This window comes from Rhipicephalus sanguineus, chromosome 4 (genome assembly GCF_013339695.2).
Source record: "Rhipicephalus sanguineus isolate Rsan-2018 chromosome 4, BIME_Rsan_1.4, whole genome shotgun sequence".
NCBI lineage: Eukaryota > Metazoa > Arthropoda > Arachnida > Ixodida > Ixodidae > Rhipicephalus > Rhipicephalus sanguineus.
The window spans coordinates 132,778,339-132,800,493 of record NC_051179.1 but is presented as its reverse complement, the minus strand read 5'-3'; the positions used below and the strand labels follow the sequence as shown (position 1 = coordinate 132,800,493).

Sequence of the window (22,155 nt, the reverse complement as noted above, 5' to 3'; positions counted from 1 at the left end):
CCATGTAGTTTCACTTTCGGATGTCAATCCTATCCGTCATCGATCGAGGGCCAGATGGCCGATAACATAGGTATACACAGCGAGTATAAAGAGCTTTGCGGGGATCAACCGCAACCTGTAAATGGAAGCCAGGTAAAGCGCCAAATAAATAAAAAGCGCCGAAGCAAAAACATTGATGGTGTCGAGCACAAGATGTTTTGCATTTTCTTTTCTTTTGTTTTGCGTTTACAATGTTATGAGTGTTTTCTTTTCCTTTCCTAAACAATTCACAAAAGCCGGAAAGCGTGCTAACTGCGCAGGTGTCGTCTGCGTCTCGCCCACATACACGCGGATCAAGCTGAGCTGTCTACAACGAGTTCATCCATAACGCTGTCCCACTTCGCGCCAACGTAACAATGCACCAGCCTTCCTTTCTTTGTCATTTCTGCGCGTAGGAGTAGTACTAGAGTTTATTTTGCCGTTCTTTTTTTTTTCAGGAACTAAACATGGCATCGAGTTCCGCTCGGCATGCCGGCGCCGCACAAGCTGCGTCTAAAATGTGGCGTCGAGAAACGTCAAGAGCCTCGTTCCCGCCCAATGCGCAGCTGTTCACTCCGGGAGGCCTTGTGGAGTCCCCACACGGCGAACACGCGCGGCGATCGGCGTGTGCAGTGTACGAGCACGACCGACGCATAGTAGGACGAATGGTGTAACGTTTTCTCGTTAATACCAACCAACGAAGCATCAATGCGTGGCAAGGTGTTTAACGCGCGAGTAGACTGTCGTGCCCGGAGATTTGGACGCCACCGTTGTCCAGACGAGAAGCCTTCGTGAAGCAACGAAGATGAATCGTGCAGCGCGGGCGCTTCTCTCTATCCTGCTGCCAGTAGCGGCCGTCTTGGGATCGTCACAGACACCGGTCGTATCGAGCTGTTTTAGAGCGGATGGCGGTAAGTATATTTTTCGGACCTTGATAACGCAATTATCGGACAAGCACAACAGGCGTAACGAACAGACGACAGAGCACTACGAGACCATCAGTGCGCCGTTTCCTGTTCATTTTGTTGCGTTTGTTCGACATGCGAAAAAATGGCGAGTACAGCATGTCTGAAACTGTACGATAGAGTTTTTCTTTTAAATTTTGCAAAGACACTATTTTGACCGTAGCCGCCGTTATAGCTCTGTACGCATCCTACTTGCAATGGCAAGTAAAAAGGCGGAGAGAATCTACGGTTTTCCAGAGAAACGGGCGGAATGATAAGCGACATCCAGAGAGGTGTTCACAATCATTTATCCTACAGTATTCCCACGAGTAGCACAATGTGAAAGCGAATACTAACCAAGAAGGCAAACTTTAATCATAAGTAAACATTCGGCAGATACCTGGTTTGTCGGAGCCAGCTAGGTTAAAAAGAAGGCAAACATTTACCGAAGATTATGATCCCGACGTTTAGAAGCCTGAAAGGGTATGTCTTCTCGGGTAAGATGGCGTCAGGCGCAGCAGTGCTTATGAGCCCCCTGGCGCTTTGAGAGGCGTGCACACGGGCGTGCCGACATTTCTTGTTGACCTTGAGAGTATGCTGGATGTGCCAGGATGCCAAAAGGAGCAAAGCACCACCGGCGGCTCCTCCTTTGGCTTATCTTGAGGGGAAGTATGTTTTGCTTCTTTAGAAGGAGGATCGCACTTTTTGCGCGGTGACGTGAACAGGGAGCGCGTGTCAAAGCTGTACACCGCTTTATTTATTTATTTATTTATTTATTTATTTATTTATTTATTTATTTATTACGCCGGAGAACGTCATCTGTCGCGGCTGTGGGGTGAACAACACGGACAGCACCCATGCCTGCACTCCCAAGTGTGGCCTATGCGGGGGCCAACACCCGACGGCGGACAAGTCCTGTAAGCACAGATTTCAAGTTCCGTACGTCGTTCGTCTTCGAAGACGGGAGAGAGCTCAAGCGGCCAGGAAGGATGATGCAACCCCAAAGTCGTCGACTCGTCGATCTCGCTCTAGGCGCCGTTCTGCCACCAGGGGGAGCGATCTTCCCGCTCACGGTCACTCGAGGAACCCTAGCGCCCGCTCCAGCTCCAGATCTAGAAGCCGTTCGAATTCCAGGGGTCGCGTCAAGGACCGATCCAAACCTAGAAGCACTTCCGGTTCCACCAGCCGTTCCCGGTCCCGGGGTCCGCGGAGCAAAATCTCGTTCAAGGACACGCCCAGATCGAGGACCTGGGCCGACTGTGTCAGAGGATCCACCGAAAAGGTAACGGGGGGTCCATCGCCAGAGCATTATTCAGTCAAACTATCCCAGTTAGAAAAAGAGAATGCAGCAATGCGAGGTATCATAAAGCAGCTTAGAGCCGAGGTAGCGGAGCTCAAGAAAAGTAGCAATTCACATGCGCAACCCAGCGTCATAGTCAGATTCCCCACAGCCCATGGAGGTCCCGGTGGGCGCGGATGAGACATCATCGGGCCACCCCGCCAAGAGGAGAGCGGTTTCAAACAACGCGGACAGTGCGGCCAACAGAGCGAAATCCGAAATAAGAGAAGTTTTAAACAGCCTCAGCACTGATATTAAGCAACTCGGCGAGCAGCTAAACAGTTTCCGCGCAGGTGTGGCGCAACACTTCGCGGCCATGAACGCTAGGATCGAGAATCTCGAGTCGCAAGTCAAAGGCGCGCCAGAGGCTACGTCGCGCCCGGTCGTGGACGGCAACGCGCCACCACGCGTCGCCAGGGCGACCAGCAAGCAGAACAGTGATGATGGCGCCAATTAAGGAATTCAGAATCTGGCAATGGAACTGCAGAGGGTTTCAACACAAAAGAAACACTCTGCAGCAATTTATTCGCACTCACCAAGAAAAGCCACATGTTATCTTACTGCAAGAAACGTTAGCAAGCAACATCACTCTTCCGGGATACAAATCCCATACGCTACACGGAGATGGCAGGGGCATCTGCACACTGGTTAGCAACAAGTGCACGTTCATCGTTCACGATCTGAGAATCCCGCCCGGAAAAACGGAGCAGTCTCTGATTGAAATCATCCCAGGTCAAGCAAACAAGGATAGCATATACGTTCTCATTGTATACAGCAGCCCGAAAGAGCACAGGCAACGGTTCAAAACAGTAATCACCAGGGCAGTTAGGCTGGCGGGCACCTCGCCTCTCATAGTGGCTGGGGACTTTAACGCCCCTTTTCATGCGTGGAACTACCCCCACGACACGGCTAAGGGTAGAAGCCTGTGGCAGGAAACGAGTGATTTCGGCTTCTCTTTAGTGACAGACCCGGCGTTCCCAACCAGGCGGGGCACATCTACCACCCGAGACTCTGCACCAGACCTCACCTTCGTCAAGAACGTCGACTCAGCCAAGTGGTCCAACCTGATGGTCGATCTCGGCAGCGATCACTACATAACTACGACCACCTTTGAGGTTTCGCAGAAAAAGCTTCGGGCCTTCTCGATTACCGACTGGGACAGGTTCCGCAAAATCCGCCGAGAACGAGCAGACCATGGAGAGAAGCCGGAAGGCCTAGAACAATGGACCGAATCAGTTATGCAGGATGTCCGGGAGTCCACCAAGATGGTGCAGACAGACTTGCAGACAGAGAAGATGGACAGCCGACTTGCGCACCTTCTCGAAGCTAAGCAGTCACTCCTCGAGAGATGGAAAGGCCAGCGCCTCAATCGCAGGCTCCGGAAGAAAATTGCCGAGGTCAACAAGGTGATAGAAGAACACTGCCAAACGCTGTCAAGACAGCAGTGGGATGATATCTGTAATTCGATCGATGGTCAGGTGCGGACGCGGGGCAAGTGGAATCTTCTAAAACACCTCCTTGACGAGACCGGAACCAAATCAAATCAGAGAAGAGTACTGGCCAAGACCCTCCACGAAGCCACGAGGTCATCAACGGAGGAGGAAGTCCTGGATTATCTTGCAAAAAAGTACCTGCCTCTGAAAACGAGCGATGGCGGCGCCTACACCGAATACAGTGGGAAACCAAACTCCACTCTGGACGAACCATTCACCATCGAGGAGATCCGGAGAGCTCTACATGATCTCAACGGTAGATCCACGCCAGGCCGGGATGGTGTAACAAACAAGGCACTCAGAAACCTCGGGGACGAGTCGGTCGAGTTTCTCGCGGACGAAATCAACCGTATATGGAAGGAGGGCGCAGTCCCTGAGCAGTGGAAGATTGCGCGGGTCATCCTCATTCCTAAGCCCGGCAAGCCACCGAGCTTGGAAAGCCTACGGCCTATCTCTCTTACATCCTGTGTGGGGAAGGTGGCAGAGCACGTCATCCACAACAGAATCACAGGGTTTATCGAGGAAAACGATCTGTTTCCTCACAACATGGTGGGATTTAGGCCCGGTCTTTCAACTCAGGACGCTATGAGGCTCATCAAGACTCAGATACTCGACAGTAACACCCGGGACACGAGGGCCATTCTCGGTCTTGACCTAGAGAAGGCTTTTGATAATATACATCACTCGTTCATTCTCGACTCAATCTCGAACCTAGGCCTGGGCGCGGCCTTCCATGCTTTCGTTCGATCTTTCCTCGAGGGACGCAGCGCCCTGCTCAAGGTCGGCGAGATCGAAACGGACAAAATGGCACTGAGCAATAGGGGCACCCCGCAAGGGTCCGTGATTTCACCGCTATTGTTCAATATCGCCATGGTTGGTCTATCGGAGGGTCTGGGCAAGATTCAAGGCATCGGACATACTGTTTACACGGACGACATAACGATCTGGTGTGCTGGAGGCAGCGATGGGCACATTGAATCTGCCCTCCAGGAAGCCATCGACTACACAGAGTCCTTTCTGCAGGACACGGGCCTCAGGTGCTCACCGAGTAAATCAGAGCTGCTTTTGTATAGACCCAGCAGGCGGGGACGCAAGCCAAAGACTGGAAGCCCCTGGCAGAGAGTGACATCAACCTGCATACGAAGAGTGGGGACATAATCCCTAGGGTCGCGTCGATCCGCATCCTCGGTATGATCGTGGAGTCGTCGGGCACCAATAGCCAAACGATCCTCCGGCTCGCAAAAAAAACTGACAGCACCATCGGCCTTATCAGGAGGGTCGCCAACAGACGCAGTGGTCTTGCAGAAGACAACCTGGTCAGGCTCATCCACGCGTTCTTACTGTGCCACTTTACCTACGTCGCGGCCATGCATGTCTGGAGGAGGGCTGAGCGGGATAAATTAAACGCCATGATCCGGAGAGGCATCAAGAGCGCTCTTGGTATCCCGAACTACACGCAGACGGAACGACTCCTACAGCTGGGAATGCACAATACGCTCGAGGAGATTGCGGAGGCACAGGAGAGGGCACAGGTCATCAGACTCTCGGGCACGAAGGCTGGGAGGCGACTCCTGATGGCCATGGGTATCCCGTCGGCCACAGTGGAAGACAATTACCAGGGATTGCCAAGAAGACAACGTGAACAAATCATCGTTTCCCCCATTCCGCGCAATATGCACCCGCTGCGAAACACGGGAAGAAGACGGGCCAGGGCAGCGGCGATCCTCCGCAGTGTAGCAGAGGTTCCTGGGGAGAGCTGTTTTGTCGACGCGGCCAGGTACGGGAACAGCAACAAATACGCAGTGGTCTCGGTCGACCAAGCTGGTTCGGTCATCAAAGCCGCATCGATTGAATGTTCCTCCTCGAGCGCTGCCGAGCAGGTGGCCATCGCTGTCGCTCTCCTCGACGAGAAGCGCGCGAACGTATGCAGCGACTCACGGGCAGCCGTCCGTGCCTTCGCCGTCGGCGCAATCGCCAAGGAAGCACGCCGTATTCTCGGTGAAAAAGACATCTCTAACCACATCTTAACGTGGTTCCCTGCTCACATGGGTCCTTTTGAAGGAGGCCCCACCAACCTCAACGAGCTGGCCCACTCCAAGGCGCGAGGTATGACGTTCCGCGCCCACGGAGGTCCTCCCCAGCCCACGACGTTGGACAATAGAGATCAGCCTACCACATACAATGAAATGACCCAGCACTTCTACCTAGGCAGGAGGGTCTACCCCCCTCCTCACATAAAACTACACAGAGCCCAGGCCATGACGCTTAGACTCCTGCAGACTGATTCATATCCAAATCTGGCCTTATTTCACAAAATTTACCCGGATACTTACACTAGCAGCTCGTGTCCCCTTTGTGGGGAAATAGCTAACTTAGAGCATATGCTCTGGCGATGCCCCTCGTTACTGGCAGTGAACAAGCCGACCCAGCCAAGTGGAGCTCCGCCATCAGAAGCCCCAACAAGGGGGATCAGCTTTGGGCCGTCCAGAGAGCCCACGATGCGGCGGTCAGGCTAAGCCTGCCTGTCCCAACGTGGGAGAAGCCCACTGCGCGCTAGTCGCGTCTCTCAGGACTATATTTAATAAAGTTCCACCATCCAACTGCTGGTCTGTATTTCAGGCCTTAGGCAGGAGTGGGTTACAAGACAGCACAAAAAATTGATACATTAAACACATACAAGGCGTCGCAGTGATATATATAGGTGGATTTCAACAAAACATCACTTAGCGAATACAAAAACACAAATGCTACGACTGAACAGCGGGATAAACACTGAATATAAGAAATAATAAAACAAATGCAACAAACACGTACAAATCGATGCAGTAATATATTTAAATAAAAATATTACAACAAAAAGCTTAGTGTGTAGATACATGCATAAGCACGTGACAAAAAAGCATCAAGGTTCATGTGCTACATCAAAGCTACATGTTAAGGGTTGAAAGGCCTTTAAATAAGATGATAACGATGGGCAGTCCACTACAGCTGAGGGTAGTGAATTCCATTTGAATGCAGTTCTCGCGAGAAAAGAATACTGAAATGTGTTGGTGTGACAAGAAAGCTCAGTTACCTTAGTATGATAGGACCGAGTAGGCTGCCCACAGAGTTTCTTACAGTAACCTAGAGCGGAAACTGGCGCTGCGATCGTTCAACCACCATGAGAATGATGGGAAGTACAGGCTTCGGATTGGATAGCGTTAGCTAGCGAACTGCCTACGGATCTTTTTCTACAGTTCCAGTTTCGTTCTTCGCGAGGCGTGGGTAGTGGGGTGCGTTGCAAAGCACTCAAGCAGTGCCTTTGTTGTTCAGATAGGCTGAAGACCACTACATCTCTTGGTTTGCTGCCACGTTGCAGCTTTACAGGTTGTATTTGACTGTCTTAGCAAAACATCGTGCACTCACCACTGCGCATAGATGTAGCGTCCCGTGCCGCTGCAGGAAATTGCAGAGAGTTCACGCTTGTTTGATAAGCGTGTCTTGCCAAACCTCGTTCATATCGACTGCAAAACCCCGGCGAAGCAAAGTAGAGGCACCGTCACGCTCCTCTGACTTCACTTCACAACAAAACGAGAGATGCGTTGGGGGCAGACCACTTGGACAAACGCACCTGGCATCGCATTAGATCATACGTTAAGTGTTTCTCATTAAATACAGTACTGTTATTTCCATAAATAGATAACGAGTACTTTCGAGAGAAAATCAAGCGTGTTTGCTTTCAAGTGTTCTAAAAATAATTCATTATATCGTCATGCCAAATGTAGAACACAATCGCAGAGCAATGCATTCCGTGGTGGTTATATTTGCCCAGGTTCCACTTTCATCTCACGCTTAGGAAAACTTTTTGCAATAAGTTTTGCGTACAAAAGAATCAAGCAAGTTTTAATCGTAAATAACTTCCTATCGTTTTGAAAAATTGCGTAAACAGGGGGTGGGTGCTCGAGCCGACGTTTCGACAAGTGGACTTGTCTTCTTCAAGGCTGTCTTCTTCCAGCCTTGAAGAAGACAAGTCCACTTGTCGAACGTCGGCTCGAGCACCCCCCCCCCCCTGTTTACAAATTTTCTCATCGCAAGCTTCCATCTTCCACTTCCTGCCGTTTTTTTTTTTTTGCATTTCCTGTCGCTTTGTTTTACACTCGGCAAACAAGCGTCGCGAATCTCAAGAATCTAATCCATCCGAGGCAGATCCGAAGCCTGTACTTCCCATCATTCCCATGGTGGTTGAAGCGCCGCTCAAGGAGCCCGCATATGCACTAGCGCCAGATTCTCCTCTAGGTATTATATTATGAAACTCTATGAGGACGCCGGTGAGTGTCTTTTAGATATGTACCCTTTCTGGCATAGAGTTTCCTAAAATTAACTAGAGGGGACTCTGGCGCTGCGATCGTTCAGCTACCATGGGAATGATGGGTAGTACACAAATTTGCCTAGTCTTCGTGCTTGCGGCTTCAAACGTACTTGTGGCTTTGTTTATTGCTGTGTTTTGGCGTTTGTTTCGGATAAAAGAATAGACCGTTGTGAACTTCGTGACCAGGTTTGATTTGGTGAGCCTAAAAAAGTTAAAGTGGTGAAGTGGAACTGCTGACTTTTGCTCAACTTCGTTTTGCGACAAAGCGTATGCAGCCGACGCGGAGCCCAACGGAGCCGAAAGAACGAAGTTTAGACAAATTTGTGTACTACCCATCATTCCCATGCTGGCTGAAGCGTCATGCGTTGCAGCTCCCATAGACACTAGCGCCAGAGTTCCCTCTAGTAAGTATTGTAGGAAACTCTATGCTTTCTGGCACCTAACTCTCCATGGTAAAGGAGATTAAAGAGTTTCGTTCGCTCGCGGCATCGCCGAGTTTCTAGTTTGTCGAGGTAAGCTTTTTCTAGAAGAGATTGTAGGTGATGCCTGCCAGCTGTATTTATTATAGGTAAACCTAAATGATTTCCTTTGTATTTTTTTAGATGCGAAGTATCTTAAGGCGGAGCTCAATCCGGTGGTGGTGGTGGTGGTGTGCGTTCTGACCACCCTTACTGCGCATGCGCATACCCTCTCCACACACCTCCTCTCCCCTCTGCACACCTCCTCTCCACTTCCCCTCTCCCCTTCCCCTCTCCACTATCCCTTTCCACTTTCCCTCTCCCCTTCTCCCCTCCCCCTTTCCACTCTTCCTCTGAAACGCGGGTTGGACATGCCGAAATTCTCCCCTGCTGAACGCCGCGATGAGCTCGAGCGCATGCGCGTCCCCTCCCTTCTCTCTCCTCTCCTACGCTGCCCCCCTCTCGCCCGCCTGTAGGCCGCGTTCCCCGCTCGCCCTGTGAGAATTAACGGCCAGGCTAGATGGAAGACACGACGCGCGTAGCGTCCCTCTTCGCGTTCCACGACGCGAGGTCGGTAGCATGCCCAACGAACGCCAACGGAACGCGATCGTGCAAGTGCTCCGGCTTCGCATCGCCTCATGGTCCCCTTTAGCGGGAGATGGTGTAATTTTTTCTTATATTCAAACGTTTCTTTTTGGATGGGGATCCCACACATCTGCACAGTATTCCAGTAGTAGCCGAATAAATGTTTTATAGGCACCGCACACTGACCAGATGGAGCTGCGTTGCTCACACTGGCTCGTCTCAAAGTCTTCGACATTCACCGTTAGGGGCACGCAGAAAATAGACGCGTGCTCGCGTCCCCCATGTATCCCGGCCGCGGATCCCGGCCACAATCCGCCGACAGATGCAGGGCGCGAAACGCGCGCGTCGCGTTCCAATTTCATTGAGGCCGTCCCAAGGTTGCTTTTTTTATCCGCTAGGCTATGTATTCTGGCGCTGCAGTCAGACTGGCAAACTCGACTGAACGGTGCCTATAGGCTAAAAACTTAACTTGTGGTGTAGACTTACTCAAGCGCCTCCTTAGGTATCCGAGTTTTTTCATCGCCTTCCCTTGTATACAGTCAATTTGGTCGTTCAATCTAAGATCGTGAGAGATGATGACTCCCAAATACTTATAGTTGGTTACTACTGCAAGAGGTTGATTATCAAAACTGTAAGAGAATGTTATCGGGTACCTTTTGCGACGAATTGTCATCCCCACGGTTTTCTTTTTGTTGATTGTCATTTGCCGGTCTGCGCACCACGCTTGAATTAGGCACAAGGATTCATTTAGTAAAACCAGGTCGTTGGATGTAAATACTTCCCGATATATACCGTAAAATCTCCAGCGAGAGCCGCCCTCCCTTTTTCTCGGGATTTGAAATATCCGCCAACGACCAAGCAAGCGCCCCCCCCCCCTGCCCTCCCGCCATTTTCACTGCTTCATTCAGTTTTGGTTTATTCGCTTTATGAGGGAGTATAACGACAGTGAATGCATGCCAATTCAATAACGCGGTTCATTGGACGCACGCGCGACTCTTCCGTCGCCATCTTGAATTTTGATCCGTGACCGAGGAAGCCCCCCCCCCCCCCCTCAAAATCTTGTCGGATTATGTTTCACTGTAAGGGGGGGGGGGGCGCTTGCTCGGGATTTTACGGTAATACAATCAGCAGCAAAAAGCCTTATTTTAACGAGAATATCCTTAATGATGTCACCGATGTGCACCTAAAAATTACGTTTTCTGTCACCAAACCATGCCGTCCGAGTGTCCGCGATCGGGCCGTCAAGCTTGACTTAACGGTCCCTACGTGGGACTAGCCGGGCGGCGTGAGGTCTCCCCTGCGTGTTCTCTGGACCAAAAGAAAGTTTTCTCACACTCATTATCATCATTTATCACTGAAGATTTCTGAAATAAATAACCTTATACAAGGACCATAACTTTCTGCATCGTGCCTACCTGGTACACAGCTTCCATGATAGTAAAACTATAAGTTGGTGGCTCACATGCGCCAATGTCGCGCTAATACAAAGTACTAAGGCACCTCAGTTAGGGCTCTCTTTCTGTGTGAATATTATTTCCTGTGCGCATTTTGACTTTTCAGACACTTATCCGGTTCGGTTCGGTGCTGTGCGGTTGTCGAATGTCATTTATGGGCAAGAAATGACTATGACGTTCACAATGACAACCGACGAGAAGCTCGCCGACCAGCCAACGCTGACTATAGACATGTTGAAACCGTATGCCTACGATATGTCCTGCAAGAAGAACTTCGGTTCTTGGTAAGCCATGACATAACATTACACAGCTCCGAAATATCGGTGGCCGTGGTGTTCTTCTTTAGGACAGCGAAAAACAACTGTAACAAGTGGCATATGTGTTTGTTTGATAAATGTTGACGTTCTTGCAAAACTGAGCCAACAGTCCTGATCGCGTTAGACCGGTTATACCGCTGTCCAGACCAACATGAGCTTCAGCACGCATCCGTTTCCCTGTGTGCACCAACTGGTAGAATAACGCGTGGTCGTAGCAAGCACTATTATTGTGCTTCTACTGCGACTGGACACAACCTCTGCTATCGGGTGTTCGAAATAAACATTTTCCTGCCCACAGCAAGTGGCTGTAAAGTACGCCATTGCGCGGGGGGCCGGGGGAAGGGAGGTAGGCGAACTCGGATGTAATTTTGACCACCCCGCGTTCCTTAACGTGACCCCGATTCAGCATACGTGAGCCTTTTCGCCATTAAACCGCTTCGAAATGCGCCCACCGAGGCTGAGTATAATGCCTCCAACATCGCTGTGTGGTGGTAGGTCACCATGAACAGTTTCCGTTTTTGCCGTGTGGATGCTCAAATGGCCGAGGCGCATATGGTAAGCAGGGTGTGTATGAATCACAAACAAAGCACGCGAAGAACTCAGGCCAGGCACGCTTGTTCATTGCTCATAAGCGCTGTATGCTTATTCATGTCAGGCCAAGCAACCTGCCAAGATCACATACTTGAAGAGCAGAAAGGCGCAGTGATAGGCTGGGGCGATATGATCCTAGCATGGTACTCTAAGCGGTGTTTCGGGGGAGCAGATATGTGGCGAGAGAGCACGTAGTTCAGGACTTGGCCTATAGTCGATTTGCACCGCATTCGGGAAGTGTGCGCACTTGCCCCTCTTCAACGAAACAGACAGCAGCCTGCTCAGTCAGACTGCTCTGTCGTCGCCCTCCACTAGAACAAAATATGCATCCTCATGCCAGAATGTGTCGTTCGTTGCATACTGCGGAAAAAATGTTGATGCAAGCAGGACAGGAACTACGAAACAGGCTACAAATAAGCACAAAACTCAAAACGTGAAATATTTACTGGGCGAAATTGCAAAATAACACAAATAACCTGTCCGTGTTAAGCCCCCGATTAAGAAAAATATTGGCGAAGATCTCCCGGGCTGTTCCATTCTCCTATGGTGCGTCGAAAAAAAGGAAAACTGAAGCGCATTAGTATTAGCAAAATACGGAGTTAAAGAATGGGCGTATTTCCCGTGGACATAGCAAGTAATTAAGTTTGGGGGCTAAGGGCTAATTTATGTTACGGAGTAAGTAATAAATGTTGAGGCGGTTCTTCTTTTATCAATGCTTACTTTTTCGAAATTGTTAGCAACCATGAGCTGGGAAGATGAGTCCGTAGGTTCAAATTTAGAATAAGTATACCAGCTTTTCTTTTAATAGCTGCGAATTCTTTGTTTATTTTAACATTGGGGCCCCTTACGACAGAAGAATATTTTGGCTAAGGTCTAACACAAGTGAAGTAACGAAGTAGCTTAATGTTCGGAAATTTATTTTTAGGTTTCACGAAGCGCAACTTATGGAAAGTGGAGGCACACGTGTTATCCACGTGCCGATTCAACGATAGGCGTTCAGTTGCTAAGCCGACCTAGTTACATTTGCTGACCTCTTGTAGCGATGATGAGCCAAGTTTATTCCTATAATAAAGAGGTGTTTCTTGAGAAGTATAAAAACTAAAGAGTTTCATTGCGATAGCAATTATATGGACAGTCTCGGCTGGGTTTTGCCGCCGCCGTCGTGCACCCGTATATGTATAGGTATGTGTGTATATATATATATATATATATATCTATATATATATATATATTATATATATATATATATATATATATATATATATATATATATATATAAACGCCGCTCTTCCAGCTAAAGCTGGAAGAGCGGCGTTTCTAGAGCCCGTTGTAAGCTCTCTCGGGGCTACAATACAAGTACACTAGAAATGTGCCCACTACGCCATAAATCCAATTTTTGTGAAGTTGGGAAGCACCTCTAAGCCATTATTTTCATTCTGCGGAGAAGCGATGCACCAGGCTACACGTCTGTGAGGTATTATGTGAACTTTGTGACGCGACGATAATGACGATGAAGAATTATGGCTCCGCTCTTTGTAATGGGTTGGAAGCTTGACACCCAGTCGCTATTTCCCTCCTCCCGTCATGCTGTATAACATACGTTAACGTAGGAGCGAGAACGGGGCGGGGGGGGGGGGTGAAGAACCTTTACTGAGACCCCGAGGAAATGGATCATGCGCTTATTGGGCTTCCTTGGCAACCAATACAAGTGCACTTGCGAGGAACCCACTACGCTATAAATCATTGTAATTTTACTGAGACCCGAGGAAATGGATCATGCGCTTATTGGGCTTCCTGGCAACCAATACAAGTGCACTGCGAGGAACCCACTACGCTATAAATCATTGTAATTGTGAGAAGAGCGGCAGCACGCACTGTGCCATTTTTCGTCATTCTACGGAGAGCGTTGGTACCTGCCTAAACGCATGTAAGGCATTATGCGCACTTTATTGATGCTGTGCCTGATGACGATGAAGACTTATGGCAGAGCCCTCTGTAATGGTTGGAAGCAATCAACAACCTACTCGTTGCGCAATTCGCATTGTGTGACGCCTGGTTTACAGAATTCGCGTTGTGCGACGCTGGTGCTTATTTCACTCTTCTACCACGCTATATTGGCATTTGCTCATGTGGTTCTTTCCCGACATGAAGCCTGTTATAGGACCTTTTTGCAAAGTAGTTTCAAGCACCGCATGGCTCAGAGGTTGAATACTGGGCTCCCACGCAGAGGGCCCAGGTTCGAACCTCGTTCCATCCTGGAATTTTTTTCTTGTTTCGTTTTTTTTTCTTATTTCGAACGATACTGGTTACGGACGGCGGCGGCGGACAAACGGCGCCAAAAACGGCCGGTGAAATGATCTCATAACAGCTTTCGCTGTAAAACGATTCCGAAGCGCGGAATCGAATCAGCGACCTCTCGCTCGGCAGCGCGTAGCGCTTACCGCTACGCGACAAAGCGCTGATCCTTCATGTAGCTAACGGCGAGCGTTATATACACACCCTTTACCTCTGGCAGGACTCAGACTTTTTTTTTACATTGTCACTCGTACCGTATCCATCATATCGTGTCAGAAAGATTATCAAGACGAATTCAAGTTCGGTTGATTAAGGAAAAATGACAACAATGGCCCTCTTACGCGATTATACACGGTAATATTTCTTGGTTTGATACTTATAGTTGTAGCATAAGTAGCCTCATAGAATTGCACGCAGTTATCAGCGAGGATTCTAATATTTTACCGGTATTATATAGCATGCTAACAATGCTGTTCACGTAGAGTAAAAACAACAGCTGCCTCAGAACGTTGACACGGTGGACAGCTTACACAGGAAGACTGGTCGAATCATCCACTGAAACAAACTGGATGCGTTCTGCCACGTATTCTTTAATTCATGCAATAAATATATCACGCGTATCATTTTGGTTAACTTTAGAAGTTAGTTTATGTAGAACAACTTAGTCGAATGTAGAACGAAACCTTGTAGAACACAATCAACGCGTTTAACCAGAGGCACTTCTTGGCAGGTATGTAATTTCTTACTTTTCAACATCGCGCCGAAACATCACCACCTGAACGCCAGTGTGAAATTACGTGTTTCGATTTGTGTTCTTTTTTTGCACTTTGGTCACATTGCCTGAAATATATATTTTTTATTTTCCTATGTTGAGCCTCTCGTTGTTTTAAATCACAGTGTGACTCATTTTTGGCGGTAGGTAATTACGTGTATAGACATTAGCAGACACCGTCAAAATTTATGACGTCACGGCGAGTTGGTACAGGAACCTCAAGGTGGCGTCGCCACCTGCATTTCATTTGCCGAGCAGTCTCTCGCCACAAGAGCGCATGGCGTTTTGGGCCATTTGAAACGGTAACTTACTAAACCGATAAGAATATTTTCTTCTATCTCTTTAGTATCTATCTAAGGGTGTGTTTTTAATTTTTTTTTTTTTGCGTTGTACCTACGGCATTTATGCATACATACCTGCATACATACAATGAGGAGCAATACAGTAGCAGCTGCAAGAAATGGCCGTTAGAGTCTCCATCAACTGTCGTATTTACGCCACTCTTCGACGAACCGTCTTCGCGCTTTCGTGCCTGCACAATGTAATTAAGCAATGCGCACATCCTTGCGCCCAATGAAAGGCCGTAACCTGCACATTTCTTCCGCATATTTTGTAGAAAAGCACGAATAAGCGTCTCGTTTCTCTTCCAGCGAATATCCTATGTGTGGTCCATCTGGTAAGGAAGAATCCAATAACCTGATAGACTTTGTGGACACGGAATGCCCAATTCTACCCGGAGCGTACACTCTAACAATCACAGCCACCGTTCCAAATGCGTTAGACTTCAGGAAGCGCTTCAAGGTAAGTGCGAGAAGAAGACCAACTTAAATAGTTAGAAGAGGGCTTATAAATTTTCTCGTTTTTCTTTGGCAAGACTTGCAGAGGTGACGAGAACGGAGACGAGTCTGTCTGCTTGGCTAAAGCCGCAGAACACAGCACGGCGAAACTACGTAGAAGAGAACAACTCAGGGCAAGTATTGCGGCTATCTAGAAAAACTTTCTCGTTGTGAAGATATCGCTGTCAGCGGGTTACGTAAAAGCAGGTGCACGAACCCAGTTCCTCCCTAGTTCTTTTGCACAATCTGATCCAATTCACAATTTTTTGACCTGCAGCGCCGACAAGGTCGTGTACGCGACACATGTTGCAAACAACGGTAGGTGAGCGCCATAGAGCTCCGTCTTCATGAGATTGCTCCTCGCTGCGCATGTGCTGCGGCTCTACATGGCTCCTCTTGTTGCCACAAAGGCGGCACCGCTTTTCACCGTAAATGCGTTTTACATCATAATTAGTGCCGCATAAGGTGGGGATACCCGATAATATGCGGACTGGAGGTGGAAAAAAACGGTTAAGTTAAAGACAGGAAGGTTAAACACAACAAAGTTTTTCGGTTTGCTACCCTACACTAGGGAAGGGGTAAGGGGGGTAGGAAGGTAATGAAAGAAAAGAAAACAAAAACGGGTAGAAAAGTAAAGAAAAAAATGACGCACACACATTCAAGCACGGCAGTGTCATAGTCGTTTAGCGAGGACGGTTGAGCGCAGAAACTTCGGCAGCCCCTCCGTCGCTTTCCGGTTGAAGCTTGAACGTTCCGGCACTCCAAAATTGATTGTTCATAAAGCGGCTGGTCATCGAGGCGTGCTAGCGTCGCTGAGAGCTGTGGTCTATGGATGCTGCAGTGAGGACAATGACAAAGAACGTGCGCAATGGTTTCCTCGCTGCCACAGTGATCACGGGCAGCACTGTCTGCCATTCCGATTCGGTAAGCAAAGCTGTTCGTGAAAGACACTCCAAGCCACAGGCGGCAGAGGACTGATTTAGACAACGAATTATGGTGCGCCTAATCAACGGCATACTACGTACGACGCGACGTGCTGGTTTTTCGGTGACTTCCGTGCGCGTTTTAAAATTACATATCTTATTCAAATCGCGAAGAGAATGCCCTATTCTGTCATAATTCAGAGTCTTTCCACTTACACAATAGCCTTGAAGCACATTCTTAGCACATTTAGCCCCTTTAACAAAGGGGAACAACGAGGCTTAATCGGAAACTCCAAAGTACTTTTTTACCATAGATATTAGGATACTGCCGTTTCGAAAATGCACTCGGAGTCCTTTAACAGCCAAGGTGGTTGAATTTGCTTGAAGACTTTTCGAGAATTTTAAATCATGAAAAGCGATATGCTCATACCAAAAGCGACACGTGTACCTGTTTTGTACGACATATGCAATGGCGTCACATCGTTCCCTGCCGTCATGTAAACGTAGTACACGTGATTATAGCCCTAGAACTGAGAAGCTGACGATATCGCCCGACGCTAGATCCAGCTGTGCCAGGCCTTTGAAACTTCACAGCGGAGATTTAAGTTAATATTTGAGTGCGAAAAGATCGCCGTTTCCTTTTGACCCGCCGCCGCGCGAAGCGAGGTAGGAAAAAAAAACGTTACAGACACAGGCTTCGCCCTCATTCAAAAGCGTGATTCCGGAATCGGCTGCCAATGTTTCAAAATCATTTTCAGAAAAAGCTAAACGGCCAGCAGTCATATTGTTCGGCATAGGCCATCAGAGTACTAAAGAGAGCATATGTTGGCAATCTTACTACGATCAGCGAACATCACAAAATCGCCAGATCTCCCCTCTAAACGAAGGCGCCGAATGGGTCTGTTGTCTCCTCTTGCATATTGCTGTTGCCTTATTCGATCCTCTTCGTCTTGCGCTAATCAGCCCAGTTTGGTCACTTTGGCTGTACTAGCATATTAACCACGTGCTGTCGGGTCCTATATTTCAGGCTGACAGCTAAGGAGTTGGATGTGTATTTGCATAGGTAGGAGACGCGCCTTCGTGCACCGGAAACTCCTGGAATTCCGCCGATTCCCTAGCGGTTAGTCTTGTTTTTATTCAGGTTACAGGCGCAACACGGGTAGTGGTGAGTGCTGTAGAACCTGCACAAGCCCGAGCGATTACGCTGGAAAGAATGATGAGTCATACACCCTGTTATGGACTTGAATAAAGAGCTCACGCGTTTTACCCATATCATATTTCGGCACTAGTACTCACTGCTGGTGCTTTGCATGTCATCTGCGTTACATGTCTGGATTAAGCTAGCCCAAAATAGTTTAGTTTAGTAGGGTGGTCGAGCAGCAACTGTGAACTTTGACTATAAGGGCGCGGTCGCGAGCGCTATCACGGCAGAGATCAGCAAACGGCTCGTATACCCTTCGACGCGCTGTGACCTCACCGCTTCGCGCTGTGACTACTGAGACGGCAGACTGCACGCAAACCGCTTCAATCCCGGGAGCGGTGGTATTCCCATGCACCAACCTTTTGTAGAGTTGAGCGAGATCAGATGTAAAAGAGTTAGCTGCTAGCCTTACTTCGTATAGTATTACGGCTTGTTGTTATTATATTCAACTCTTCGCCCGTTCAGCGAAAGATAATTTTGAAAAATTTCAGTTTGAATTTGCCCATAACTCCCTAAATTTATATCAAGGCCTACGAATTTGTCTGTCTGAGTTTAGAATGATGTACGAAATTAACTGATGGTAACAGAGTCATACTTCGCATTTTGCAGCAGGCAGACATGAAATCTAGCTTCGACACAACTAAAGTCTGAGTGCTGGACTATTACAGGAAGGCTGCACTTCAGTCAAATTGGGACGCTAAACAGGCGAGTAATAGTGAAGCGTGCTTCACTCACGTACAAGGAGGATCCTACCTAACATTATGATCAATTGTAGATGTATTGAATATGTTTTATCTCCATGATATTCGCTCGTGGTCGTGCAACCCAATTTTCTCAAAATCGGTTTTTTCGCGTTCTGCAGTTACGCCAATAGCTATAACTTGTCCTGTAATAAGTATTTATGGATGAAAATCGGGTACAATTTTTATGCGCTTGCCAGTGCAATGAACTGGAATAAACTCAAATTAAAAGTTACTTTTCACACTGTGGTCCTTGTTAGAAAACTAAATATTTCCGATGTATTGTCTTGCAGTGTTTTCTTTTTAAAACTCAATTCAGCTTACAGATATTGGAATTATCTTAGTTCATGCACAGGTCATTGTGCTCATTACGTTATTACCAAGACACTTTTGGTTTGCAACGTCTGTTTAGTTGTGGCTATTCGCGTAACACACACATATCGGCGAATTTCAGTTATTATTGAAATATTTTTTAGAGTATGACCAGTTTTTTCGTGTTAAACATCCTAAATAACAAATCCTTACAATATCAATATATAACTGTAACTTTCGGATCAAGACTATACTTCTTTCCCAAGGGCGACTGTACTTTGAGAAGTAGTCTACCATTTTTTTTTCTTATGTCGTGTTTTAACGGTACCGCGTTGGTTGCCAGCCCTACTAGTTTCTAAGGCTAGAGCGGTAGACGCTAAGCGCTCTGTCTTGCCGCAACTCAGCCACCGTGCGACCCATCTATAAGAACAGGTTTGAGAACACGCTTAATTATAATGATTCTATGACATTGCGCTCTTTAATGTATGAGCTACTCAGGTAAGCATTTTCGTTCATTCTCGCAGCATAGGACAAAATCTAAAAAACGTAAAAACTGTGAATTATTTGGTCAAATGAAGCGAATTAACACTCTAGAGCAATGGTTCTCAAATGGGGGTTCGCGAAGGCCATTTTGGGGGTCCACGAAACCCATTGCTAAAAAAAAAAAAAGTTTTTTTCACGCAGAATGTGTCCCGTGGCAGGGGCCTTCTGATTTTGGGTAGGCTTCAACGCACAAGACTTTTGCACTGCGGCGGAGCTGCCTTATGTTTCCCCTTCTTGATAAGATGGTTGTAAAGCTTTTGTTCCAGTTTTGTACGACAGATGCACGCGAACGTCCTTTTTCCAGGCTTGTATATTTGAAGAGCAAACACGGCTAGAAATAGCTTGAATGTGGATGCAGACCGCACAGCTCATTGACACGCTGTTGAGATCGAATTGGTGTGGCACTTTAGTTGACCATTCTTTGTCAGGGAGAACCAGAAGACACCTATTTCACGCTGCATATTGTGTTAATTTATGGCCTCCCCCACCCCTTTTTTTTTTCTCTCACTGCATGACTTCCCTCATAACATCCACCAGTCGACAAGGGGTTCGCAAAACATCCATGGGTGAGAACCATTGCTCTAGAGGACAGCTGCCACGTTTGATATCCTCTCGGCCACGCATTGAAATCGTGGAATGAGACTATCCAGAGAATCATCTCAATTTAGTCGGACTCTCCTTCGTTCTCATTTATTTTTGTCCCCTCTGCCTCCTGCTTGTGCCCCCCGCTGCCCCCTTCTTCGTTCAGTGTTGCATGGTTCTTCCTTTTCAGAATTACCAAATTGATAAAACTAACTCACCTAAATTACGAACGCGTTCGCCTTCAACATTGAGCTGCACCCATATTTCCCAAAATGCGTCGCCTCGTATGTAGCAATACTAGTACATCGCTGCAGCCCCCCCCCCCCCCCCCCCCCGCACGTTTACTGAAAACGCAGTTTTGTCAGGCTCTTAAGGGTGAGGTTTCGTTGACAATGCAAAAGTCGCGCCTAATGCTCTTTGTACCGCGTGCCTCGAGAGCTTCACGGGCTAGCTTTTCCCTCGACAGAAAGTAGGCGTTACGCTATGATTTCATAAAGGCATCAACTTTTTTCTTAGGGGAAGCCATGGTTGTTTCAAAACCGGGAAAACGTGTGTGCACGCACCCGCATGTCTTCAAAAGTGAGTGCTACTGTAATGGCGACTTTCTAAAGTCATCTTGCTGTGATGTCTGTGTGGTTGTAGAACCAAAACGTGGGCGGGTTGATACAAGTGCATGTTTCACGCTCTGAACTAGAACGGCAAGCTGGGCGAGTTGGTAACTGAACATTTTGCGTAGTGAGCAGCGCCAACCGCGAGAAAGATTAACAAAAATGGAATGCAGCACAAGCGCAGTGTTGTGTTCCTTCTTCCTTCTTTCGGGAGCGTGCTACCCACTTCGCAAAATGCACGCATTCGACTAACATCAGCGAGCCCCTGTTACAGCAAAATAAAGTTAGAGTCAATGCGCGTGTATATTCTTGTAATCACAGGCGTTGCAGCGTGAACCGTTGGGCTATTTCGTGTAGCATCTGCTAGAAATGTCAGTGGCTTAGCCAAGGGAGGGGGGGGGGGGGGTTTAAGAGTTTGAAGCAACCCCCTCCCCCACAAGATCCTGACATTTTGTACGTGTATATCTTAGCGCACGCATACAAACGCACGCATAAACATGCGTAAATAAATGAAATCGGAACCTCCTCTGCCCACTTCGAAATAAAATCTGGGCACGCCGCTACTCCTAGTGCTGCTTGCAAGAGCCTGTCGGTGCGCCTGTCGTCTAATCGTGCTGCCGTCGGCGAAGGCATCTGCATGAGTAAAGTAGAGTACATTTTAGAAACTCTGGCACAGACCCACGCTGGGGGATTGGCCAAGAACCGGATAGTTTTTAAAATATAATTCTGAAAGTAAAGCTTAAATTTTCTTTTCTTTTTTCTATTTAAGGAGAAAGAACTAAAAATGGAAAAAATAGGGATAGAATAATAGCATATCATATGAGCAATGAAGCGGATAATTTGAATAAAAAATAAAAAAATTGGAAAAGTAGAAAAACAAGAGTAAAAATAAATTTTATAGCCTTAGTCTCTGTGAGCCCTTAAGGAACTCCTGCAGGGCATCGGCAATCTTCCCGTCACTATATCCAAGAGACAAAGCCAGACAGAGTGTACATCTTCCTCTTCCTTTTACAGAACAAGTCCCTTCCTGTCCTCATAACAGTGCAGAATGGCGGGGAACCAGTCGGATGCAACACCTTTTATATGACCATATCGGAATAGCGGTTCCACTTCAGTGAACGAATACAAAGACGCTGCCTTCTGCTTCTCAAATTACGAAGTCTGATACCATCATCGAGAGTGTGCTATCATTCGCACCCTCAGTTTGTTTTCACCAATTCTATCCAGTATGAAAAAGAAGAAAACAGACACTCTGTGTGGACCCATTTATTCACTCTACTTTTCCTACGTGTGTCCCGCGAGTTTCAGACAGTATGATTGCCATGTGGAATGAAGACGCCTCTGCAAGGCCTATTTCGCTCAATAAAGATGTTTATTCTGTCTCTTTCTCTCTCGCCTATGCTCACACGATCACTTGCCCCGAAGCACCGTGAATGGCAGAATGTTCATTGTGGCACGTTTCGTGTTCATTGTGTTCCATATCGCTGGTTGACTGCTCCGCTTGAAATAAAGCGAAAGCCCTACTCAGCGCGCAATAACAAATCCATTATCAGTTCATTTGTTTGACCTAATAGCGCAGAGGAATCTGACATCCCACCAGTATTGACAGGAGAAGTAAAGAAAGCCCTAAAGGGAATGCAAAGAGGCAAAGCAGCTGGTGAGGATCAGGTAACATCAGACCTGTTGAAAGACGGTGGAGAGATTATGTTAGAGAAACTGGCCACCCTGTATACGAAGTGCCTCTCGACGGGGAGGATACCAGAATCTTGGAAGAATGTCAACATCATCTTGATCCA

The 22,155-nt window shown here is 47.7% G+C and overlaps 1 protein-coding gene across 2 annotated transcripts; it reads left to right on the top strand.

The window, feature by feature from the left end:
• Positions 1-583: 583 nt before the first annotated feature.
• LOC119390713 (uncharacterized) lies at positions 584-21,733 on the top strand. Of its 2 annotated transcripts, XM_037658397.2 has the most exons (6): positions 584-929; positions 10,746-10,923; positions 15,265-15,415; positions 15,489-15,584; positions 20,268-20,330; positions 21,374-21,733. In XM_037658397.2, exons 1-6 carry the CDS (start codon positions 824-826, stop codon positions 21,458-21,460), a joined length of 681 nt encoding a protein of 226 aa, XP_037514325.1. In that variant the 5' UTR covers positions 584-823; the 3' UTR covers positions 21,461-21,733. The 2 variants fall into 2 exon arrangements, with proteins under 2 accessions (XP_037514325.1, XP_037514326.1); XM_037658398.2 differs by lacking the exon at positions 20,268-20,330 and having other exon boundaries at positions 585-929.
• Positions 21,734-22,155: the final 422 nt, after the last annotated feature.